Source organism: Candoia aspera, chromosome 17 (genome assembly GCF_035149785.1).
Source record: "Candoia aspera isolate rCanAsp1 chromosome 17, rCanAsp1.hap2, whole genome shotgun sequence".
NCBI classification, from domain to species: domain Eukaryota; kingdom Metazoa; phylum Chordata; class Lepidosauria; order Squamata; family Boidae; genus Candoia; species Candoia aspera.
Genome location: NC_086169.1, coordinates 10,411,025 through 10,421,515, shown reverse-complemented (window position 1 = coordinate 10,421,515; position 10,491 = coordinate 10,411,025). Strand labels below are relative to the sequence as shown.

Below are 10,491 nucleotides of genomic sequence, written 5' to 3'. Positions count from 1 at the left end.
CTGATCAGTGCCCCTCTAAGGCTTCATCCTCATGTGATGCAAAGATGCTTCCCACTAACCGTTTGTTGAAGACACGTTCACATACATAGCCCCCATCTCATCTTCAGCCAGTTGCTGAGGCAGCTTGAGGCTGTCTTTAGGTTTTCTGGCATTAAAAGAGTATATTTGCTTTTAATGTGTCAGCCGTCCCAGGTAGACCAGACAGGAAACAGGACCAGATGAGCTAATTCTACTTTATTGTAAAGCTACACTAACAGAATCTTGTCGGTCCAAAAGTACAAATCTCCCACTGTCTCATTTACAGCCCAAGAAATTAGGAAGGGTCCCTTCTGAGCCTTTTGCCCCACAGCTGCAGGCTGTGCCCTCTCTTATCTGACCATTCCCTTGGCAGCCTCTCTTCGCCCATCTCCCAAGGTCTTTCCCACATGCCATTACACAGAGAGACTGGAGCCCTCTACTGAGCAGTGGCTTTTCTTTTGGGGGGAATGCTAAGCCCACATAAAACCAAATGCAGGTTGACCAGAGGGTAGACCAGTATTGCCACTGACAGACAGAAGGCTCTTCAGATGCTTTAATTAATCCAGCATGAAATTGCACACACCAGGATCCTACCATTCGTATTATGGTTTGTTACTAATAAGAACCACCTCCTAGAAAGAAAGAAATTATAATACACAAATCAACTATACATGTAATTAAATATACTTTGCTGAAGCTGTAGTAGCCTTCTCTACTATTTTTTTTAAAATTAAGGTTTATTTCTTTTCTTTTTAAAAAAAAAATGCTTATTGCTTCAACAGCAGGAATCATACCAGGTGCTTTTAAAGTTCCAGCTGTAGGAATATCACCCTGCTGATATTCCCATGGACAGAACGTTTAAAAAAACACCACGTGATTTCCAGCCCTGGAGGAAGAGAAACAGCAATTCCAGCAGAATTCCAAGTTGGGTTAAAATAACAATGAGTGTTCTTGCTTTTAATCCTGTGCTGATTTGTTTTGAAAGAAAAAAAGAAAACCAAACAGATCTTTGTTCCTCAAATGAAAGATCCATCATTGCCATAATTCACTGCTGGGTGGGATGAAGAAAGGCAGCAGGGATTCTGCTAGGCCGGCTCTAGCTTCAATAAAAATTTTATTTTATTTTTATTTATTTATTTAATAAAAAATAAATATTAAATAAATATTAAATATTAAATATTAAAAAAATATAATTTTTATTGAAGAAATTTTTTTACAAAGTTAAAAGCTACAGAAGAATAAAAAAGAATATAGAAAAGAGAAAAAGATATAAAAAGAAAAAGAAAAGGTAGAAGAAAAAGTGAAGGGCAGTATAGATCAAGAAAAAATCTTCTTTGTAGCAGTTATAAACATAATTAATACTGTTTCTGTCCTCCCAAATTACATAACATAATTCCCTTCTTCCCATATACAGCCCTTTTTAATTAGTAAATCCAGAGGTCATTTTTATCCATTTTCAGCAAAAAGTCCATAAAGGGTTACCAGTTGAGCTGCTCTAGAACTTGTCTGTGCAGACAACCACGCTAATTGGCCCTGCAGCCCAAACCTGTGAAATGCAGATGTGGGGTAGTGCTTTTTGGGCTGATATATTTTCCTTCTGACTCCAAGAAGGGAGGTCAATGGTATGTGGGAAAGACCTTGGGAGACGGGGCCAGGAGACGCTGCCTAGGGAACGGTGGGATAAGAGAGGGCAGAGCCCACAGGTGCATAGTGGGTGGAGAAAGAGGCTCAGAAGGGACCCTCCCTAGCTTCTCGGGCTGCAAAGGAGATGGCAGGAGGATTGCACTTTCAGACTTGCAAGATTGATGTCAGCCTTCCCAGGCGGACCAGGCAGGAAACAAACCAGATGAGCTACTGTAATTTTACTTGATTGTAAGGCCACATTGACAGAATCTTGCAAGTCTGAAAGCACAATTCTCCTGCTGTCTCCTTTACAGCCGGAGAAATTCAGGCGGGCCCCTTCTGAGCCTCTTTCTCCACCTATTATGCAGCTGTGGGCTAAGCTCCCTCTTATCTGACCGTTCTCTTGGCTGCGTCTCTTGGCCCCGTCTCCCAAGGTCTTTCCCACATACCATTACAGGAGGAAAGTGCATTGCTGTGGACGTCAGGAAGAGTCCTGAGAAGCTCCTGTGCAGGCATAAACCAAACAGCCCCCTACCCACAGCTGCTCTGCCCTTGTCCACCACAGCTGAGAAGCCCTTTGGCTATTAATGTCTCCATTGCCTACACAAAACTGGAGCCCACTCATCTTAAAGTGGCCAAGTTTGAGAAACACCGATCTACAGGTGGTCCTCAACTTACAACCATTCATTTAGCGACCATTCAAAGTTACGACGGCGCTGAAAAAAGTGACTTGCCAAGTCTGAAAAACACCATCGTAGAGATTGTGGGGATGCCATTCTTCCTTCTCATTTTCTTTTCCTTCCTCCCAGACCCCCTCCCAGGCACAGACTAGCACATTTCATCAAAAGGCCGATGTTTTCGTGACCTTCATCAGATGCATAGGTTGGCTAGACACCTGGTGAAGGGAGCTGCGGCTCACGAAAGCTCATTCCAGGCCCAGATCTCGGTGGTTCTTCTGAAGCACGCCATGCCCTTCCTCCCTGCTTGCATGTTTCCTCAAGGAAATCCTGCTTCGTCCCCCACTCCTCAATTTTCCCACCCTCTGTCAAAACAAATGATAATTCACAAGTTCTGGTGATGTGTGGGCTTTGATGAATGCATGAATTTGCTTCTCACAGAGGAGAGACCTTGCCGTGCCCCTGCAAGAGCCACCCTTTGGCCTTTGGTCCTCCCCATCGTCTTCCACCGAGAACGTGCCATTTCCCCTTCTGCCCACTTTAGGTGTGATTGACCTGATGGAACAATGCGTGATTCCCCTCCAGGAGAGGCTACCCGCAGTGTCTCTGTCTGAATCATCCCCCTGCATTTTTCTCCTTCCAACCAGCCGTGCAACTCAGAGACAGAGTGGGAGATCTGCAAAGGGGCAGCGTATTTCCAATGCTGAAATATGGCCACAGGGGAACGGTGTGTCTCAGCTCAGGGTTGGGGCCGGCTATGCCAAACAATGCAGTCAATGATCTCTGTTGGATCAGGGGGAGAAGGTGGGGGGATCATAGGATTTGCCTGCTCCATTTATTCCTGTAAAGTCAGAATGCCACTCATCCTGCATCAGCAAAACTCTGAGAGGAGAGAGACGATGCTTGGCAACCGGTGGGTGCGAGATGTTTCTACCCCATTGTAAGCCTTGTCATCCGTCAGACAATGTGCTGGAAAAACCGCTCTATAAAAGTTGCGTCTTTTCAGCATTTTCCCCCTATGTTTGCTTCGGAGGGAGAAGGGAAATTGCGCATGGAAGAGAAAGCAAAGCGGCATCAGGGGCACCAAGGACTTTTAACCGGCTTCGCTCTCGGATCGTGGTTGGTCCAATGACTGACTTCTAAAGGTAAGGTGAAAGGAGGCTCGACTTGGAATGAAATCATGGCAACTTGGTTCGCACGTCATTTGTTTCACTTTGCTTTCTGGAAGAAGCCATCATCATGCTAAGCGAAAAAAAAGGGGTTATAAAATGCATCACTTTATGCCTTAGAGTGATGTGTGAAATCTTTGTTTAGCGCAAAACCCTGGTCTGAATAAGGAAAGTTTCTTAAGGCTGTCGGCATAAGCCTCTTTGACCTTGAGATGCTCAAACCAGCAACATACCAGTTCTATTTTAATAGGTCAGCGTGCAAGTCCTGGGAGCTATTTTTTTGAAGTATCCATTGCATACTCCCCATCCTTTGTACTCACAACTTTCCTTAAGGTTTATACACAAGTCCGCTTGTGTATGTTGTAGTGAATGCAATTTTGCGAAACTATTTTAATGATATTTTTTTCTCGTGTGCTATGTCACATATAACCCCACTCTGCAGACTTTCCAAAAACTATCTCTTCTGGTAAGATGTTAGAAAATATAATTTTTGACAGAGAACTTTCAGGGAGGAAAAATCTTCCTTTTTCAGATGCACCTCTTGCAAACAAACAAGAAAAAAAGGAAGGCTAGCTGATCCCATTCAGTGTTTGTGTTATTATACAAATATTTTGCAAATCTGCTTGTTCGGTAATCCAGGCTGAACTTAATTTTCTTCCTTCCCTTTTCCCCAAGAGATAATTCCTGTAAATAATTGTGCATTCAAGTTTTGACTGTAGGTGGATGAAGTAATCCTGAGACAGTCAATATTTCTGAGTCCTAAACTCTCACAGCCACCCAAATTCTTTCTGTACCATTCAGCCCATCCTGATTCTGGACAAATGGAAAATCTGCTCTTTAGGGTCTCTTGAAAATCTCAAACTCTTTTCCAGCACTGTGTTTGTCCCTTGAATGCACAGCATGTGGAAAATTCGCTTTGGACTTCATTTCAGTTGAGAGAAAAATTGTGGACCTTACTTTTAGAAGTTGGTGCTTTACAAATGTTTACAGCTTGTCCAGTAAATTCCTCTGGATTATGTAGGTTTCACATTTTATTTTGGTGATTTTTATGGCCCTAGCAGGACGGCTTGAAATGGACCGTGGAATTAATCAATTGTTTGAATTTGCACCACACATCGGACCATACACTATTCAAAAAGACCGTGTTTGGACAATATACTCAAGCTCAAAAATCTCACCAAGGTTAAAATGAACCAGACTTAGCATCTTGTCTCAAAGCGGTTATTAATTTGTTTTTACAGTTGCCATCAGTGGAACACAAGGCTTCGTATCCTCCCACAGGGCAGTGCATCTCTGGCTGGGATGCTGTCTTAATTCAGAAAATGGGGTTCCCCAGAAAGTGAGGAAAGTATGATTATCGTTATAACTGTGATGAGCGTGGGGGAGTGTGAGACTCGCTGACCTCCAGGAGGGGCCTTGTGCTCCTCTCTAAATTCCCCCCAATGTGAAATTTGTTCTAGCAAAGGACAAGCAACGAATGTCTTCCCATGACCAGTCATAATTTGGATTGTGGATTGGATTGTGTGCATTTTAACACTATTGTTAATCAGGATGCTGGTTAGGGGTTAGAACAGTGTTTCTCAAGGTCAGGAACTTTGAGATGGGTGGACTTCAACTCAAAGTTGAAGTCCCCCATTTTAAAGTTCCTGAGCTTGAGAAACACTGACAGAGAAACATGGTTCCAGGGTAGGTGGCACATGGCTGAGCACCGCACTGGCCGAGTGAAAAGAAACAAGGATGGCTTTTCATGACCAGCAAGACCAAGCTAAATTGACTCCCCCTGCCCCAGCAAACATAAAGAGGAGAAAAAGCTGGAAATTATTCTGATTTTGCTGAATTTACCAGTTTGCAGAATTCTCCCCAGCCCCAGCCCTTCCTTCTGTAAAAGGAGCCCTGCTGGAGCTTCACCACCACAAGTGTCCATGATGTTCGGTTGGATGGGAGGGGCCCTGCTGTGTGCTGTCTCCGGTCTGGTCCTCCTCATTGTCGCCACAGCAACGGACTTTTGGATGCAGTACCGCTACTCCGGCAGCCTCAGCAATCAAGGGCTGTGGCGCTTCTGCGTGGGAAACAAATGCCACCCGCACACCATCACCCTTGGTAAGGACCCCACAGTTTGGGGCTGAAGAATGGGATGGCTTTTAATGCACAAACCAACTTCCAGAAAGGAAGGAAGGAAGGAAGGAAGGAAGGAAGGAAGGAAGGAAGGAAGGAAGGAAGGAAGAGGAAGGAGAAATAGAGAAGGGAGGGGGGAGAGGAAATAGGGAGGGAGGGAAGGAAGGAAGGAAGGAAGGAAGGAAGAGGAAGGAGAAATAGAGAAGGGAGGGGGGAGAGGAAATAGAGAGGGAGGGAGGGAGGGAGGGAAGGAAGGAAGGAAGGAAGGAAGGAGGGAAGGAAGGAGAAATAGAGAAGGGAGGGAGGGAGGGAGGGAGGGAAGGAAGGAAGGAAGGAAGGAAGGAAGGAAGGAAGGAAGGAAGGAAGGAAAGAAGGAAGGAAGGAAGGAAGGAAGGAAACTAACTAACTAACTAACTAACTTTCGGTCACAAGAGACCAATAGACCCAAGACTTGATTTAGTTTAGTGCATCCTCTGAACATCTGTTCTTGTTCCCAGTTAACACAGAACAAAACAGACGTGTGCCAAGTTCCTCTTGTGTGCTCCGTCTAGTCAACGAGTATGTTTTTCTAAAGACAGGCTAGAAAAACTCAGCCATTCAGGTCACTGAAAACGTGCTGCTTACAAGCTTTTGGCTTGACTTAATGGCTGGATTCACACAACACACGAACTGCACTGAGTTCACCAAACAGAACTCCTGGGCTGACATCGCATGCAATGCCCACGATGGCAGGGTTCCTGCAACATGCAAGACAAGGCTCAGTGGGACTGGATTGACTGTGGTTCAGCATGCCGCTGAAACTCAGCCATGGCCTTAGCTTGTTGGGCGAACTTATCAGAATACGGTTTGTGACAGCCAGTGTGTTGTTGTACTGAATGTGTTGACCCAGGACCAGCAAGCCCTCCTCACTATGGACATCCTTGAAGGACTTTGGACCGGTCACTCTCTCGGAGCCCAACCTATTTCATAGGGTTGTTGCTATGGAGAAATGTGGGTGGAGGGGATGTTTTATGTGGCCCTTTGAGCTCCTGGTGGGACATCCATCTAAAATAATGAACAAAATAAAATTGTTTGGCTGTTGCACAGGCAATGCCCGAAGTTGCGCCCTGTCCCACCGCACCTCCTGGCAGGTAGAGACCATTAGCAGGCCTTAGACCCCTGGACATCTGGGACAGACGGGCAGAAACTGTTTGGCAAAGGCAGTCTGTTAGATACCCGGGTCCTGAGTCATAGAAGGCTCTAAAGGTAGCAACCGGCTTGAGTCAAAAGCTGCCTTTCTTTACCTGCGGGTAAAGTGTGGTGTGAAAGAACCAATGGGTCTCGCTCCCCACACAGCTTTCTGGGATGCCACGCGAGCCTTCATGCTCATCTCCATCCTGTCCTCTTTTGCTGGGATCATCCTGGGACTCATGACCTACACTGGCAGCGCCCGTTTTTCACGCAGCCGCTCTGCAGGGGTCATCCTCTTGATTGCAGGTAGGTGGGAATACCCAGACCTGGGGTGGTGGTGGTGGTGGTGGTGGTGGTGGGAAACAGACACAAGCTTTCTGCAACCTGGATCCCCCCTTGTGGTGGATGACCGTGCCCATCTCCCCCCCCAAGCACTCCCCACCTCTGGTTGTGCTCCATACACAACCAGAGGACACCAGCCGGGGCTCCTCCTGGGAGTCAATTGGTTTGGGGCTGCCCCTTGCTAATTCTCTGGCCTTGTTGGTGGCTGAGTCCAAACGTGGAGTAATTAAGGAACACTTTTTCCAAGGAGGAACCCCACGGCACCGGCCCTTGCATGGGGTCGCCTGTTAATTTTCTTGTAATTGTCTCAGAACGAAAGTATGTTTTGCAAATCTGTAAAAATCATGAGTTGTAAAGCATTTAGACTTCATCCAAATAATCAAAACACCTATCTTGTTCAACAAAATGTTTGCTGTTTCCTGCCCGCAGCAGCCTAAGGCCTTCGCTTTTTTTCCTCCGACATGTCTTCACTTTTGTTATTGAACCAGTGAAGTAGTAGTACAACACTCAGGCAGGAACCATGCCCGAGGAGGATGTCTGTGTTCAAATGGTATTTCTGTACTTATTTATTTAGAAGATGGGTACAGTTGCCCGTGTTAAATACGCAACTCTGGGCAGCTGATGATCAATTTACTGAAGCAAAACATTTTAACCTCCGAAACAAAACAAAATTAAGACAACCCGAGATGTAAGCAAGTGGGAGGCTGTTTCAGAGAGCAGGCACCACAATGGAGAAGACACACCTCTTTGGTCCCACAAGAAGGCACTGTTTAATAGAGGGGGGTTGTGGCATGCCCACCCCGTTGGACCTGGTGGAAAGGGCAGAAACCCCCAGAGACAGGCAGCCCCGCAAAAGGCCTGGTGGTCGTGTGCCAGGCAGGGCTTTAAAGATGATAACCAGCATCTTGAATGGCACCTTTAGCATGGGACAGTGAATGAGTCTGGGATGCTACCCTTGGACTCTCTGCGGCTTAGCCCAGCCATTAGGTATTTAGGGCAGGGTTTCTCTGCCTTGGCCACTCTAAGATGGGTGGACTTCAACTCCCAGAATTCCCCAGCCAGCATGCTTTAAGATGTGTGGTCTGCAACTCCCAGCTGAATTCCGTTGTGTCGACAAACTGGGTCAAGGCTTCAAACCACCACAGCCCTGAAATCCAGGAGCAGGTCACCCCCACCAGTGTCCGGGGTCCAAAATGTCCCCCGAAAACGTATCTGACAAAAGCAGGGGAAGGTAATCCCTCCCTCCCTCCTCTTTCTGTTTCCTATTCTCTTCTTCCCTCCCTCCCTCCCTCCCTCCCTTTCTGTTTCCTATTCTCTTCTTCCCTCCCTCCCTCCCTCCCTCCCTCCTTCCTCTTTCCGTTTCCTATTCTCTTCTTCCCTCCCTCCCTCCCTCCCTCCCTCCTTCCTTTTTCCGTTTCCTATTCTCTTCTTCCCTCCCTCCTCTTTCTGTTTCCTATTCTCTTCTTCCCTCCCTCCCTCCCTCCCTCCCTTTCTGTTTCCTATTCTCTTCTTCCCTCCCTCCCTCCCTCCCTCCTTCCTTTTTCCGTTTCCTATTCTCTTCTTCCCTCCCTCCCTCCCTCCCTCCATCATCTCTCTTTCTTTCCTTCCCTGAAGTGAAGATTTGAAGATTTCACCCCATTCCTAACCAGTGAATTTGACACCCTAAACCAGTGTTTCTCAACCCTGGCGACTCTAAGATGTGTGGACTTCAACTCCCAGAATTCCCCAGCCAGCCTTGCTGGCTGAGGAATTCTGGGAGTTGAAGTCCACCCATCTTAAAGTGGCCAAGGTCGAGAAACATTAGTCTAGGCCTTCCAACTCTATCATTCTATGACCCCCAAGCTTCAGTTGAGCTGTCTCCTCTCACTGGCCGTTTTGGCTGGGGATGCTGGGAGCTGTAATTCTGCAACATCTGATTTGTGGTGTAATGTGAATCTAATCCCTTTGGGATTTGATTTGGTTGGCTTGCTGGTAGGCTGCCCCGCTCCCAATGGCTCTGTGCCGTTTACACAAGCAACCACAACATAACAATACAAATCCCATATTGCTTGCTGGTCCTGTCCCGTAACGGCAAATCTACAGTTTGATATTCCAAAAAAAAAAAAAAAAAAACCCAAAGGTAATTCAACAAGCATTCTTTTTGTGCCAGGACTCTTTGCCTTGCTTGCCCTGTCAGTCTACACAGGTGTGACCGTGAATTTCTACGGCAAGCGCTACACTGACTGGCGTTTCTCCTGGTCGTACATTCTGGGCTGGATCGCCATTGTGCTGACCATCGCAGCAGGTACTGGTGCTCCTGGAGGGTGGACCGAGGTTCCCCATCACCTGGCCCTCCGTCTCCCAGATTCCGAGACTCCGGTGGGGCTGGGGTCCCCGACTGCAGGATTCCTGGGGCTTGGCTCTGCTGCACTCAGGCTCTGTGTGTGTGTGGGGGGTGTTGTCTACAGCCTGCGTTCCTGCATCTTCCTCGGCTTCCTCTGCGTTCACCATCTTCTCCCTTCTCTGTTCTCAGGTGCTTTTCACTTCTGTGCCGTCCGCAGGAATTTGTCCACCGGCGGGCCCAGCGGGGCGAGCAGCTGAGTCCCCTTCACTGCGCCTTCTCGGCCCAAGTCCATCGCTGAAGATCTCCCCTTGCGCAGCCTCCTGGCCCCCTCTTCCTCGTTCTTCCTCCTCTGCCAGGGTCCCCCGATGCCGAGAGACCGTGGGAAAGGCCGAGTTTGTGCGTCGCACCACGAACAGCTCTCCTGCAACAAGCCGCAATGTTCACTTACGCACGAAACCAGAAACCCTAATCAACAAACGACAGTGGCCAGGTTCATACAAAAATTCAGCCGGGGAGGAGAATCTGAATTAACTCGTGTTCTGGGCCCGCCCAGCAGATTGAACCATAAACTAAGAGGCTGGGTCGTACAACACCACAAGACCCACACACACACACACAACATTATTCAAGTTTAGAATATTGTAGCCATGAACTAAGCAGATGAAGGATGCTGTGAGAACCCAGTCCCCGTGTCAGGTACACCTGGCCATCAATGCTGAAAGCAGGATCTCCTCTTGCAGCCATTTCCAGGGGGCCTAACTTGACCCCCGCCACAGCCTCCCGCCAGGCCGTGCAAACTCCCTGCCCTTCCACCCCTCCCTGCGCTCTGTGGGTCTCCCCCTTTTGTGTCCAAAGTTCCCTTCTCCTCCTCCGCTTTGTGCACGCACTGATCGGAAGGCAAAAAATGAGCACGCTCCAGGCATGCGCCATGCTTGCGTGTGAGTGGCATAATCTGTTCTATTTGCTCCGAGGGCAGCCAGGTGCAAGAGAGGGCAGGGTTTCCAAGGCTGTGCAAAGAAAGGAAAAATCTTTGGTGCCTGTGGGCTGCATTATG

At 47.6% G+C, this 10,491-nt stretch overlaps 2 protein-coding genes across 2 annotated transcripts in view; both read left to right on the top strand.

Moving 5' to 3' along the window:
* COPA (COPI coat complex subunit alpha) overlaps positions 1 to 10,491 on the top strand; it is a 307,095-nt gene that overhangs the window by 219,587 nt on the left and 77,017 nt on the right. The window lies entirely within an intron of this gene.
* LOC134506508 (lens fiber membrane intrinsic protein-like) lies at positions 5,410 to 9,735 on the top strand. Its single transcript, XM_063316727.1, has 4 exons — positions 5,410 to 5,587; positions 6,938 to 7,078; positions 9,264 to 9,472; positions 9,655 to 9,735. Exons 1-4 carry the CDS (start codon positions 5,410 to 5,412, stop codon positions 9,733 to 9,735), a joined length of 609 nt encoding a protein of 202 aa, XP_063172797.1.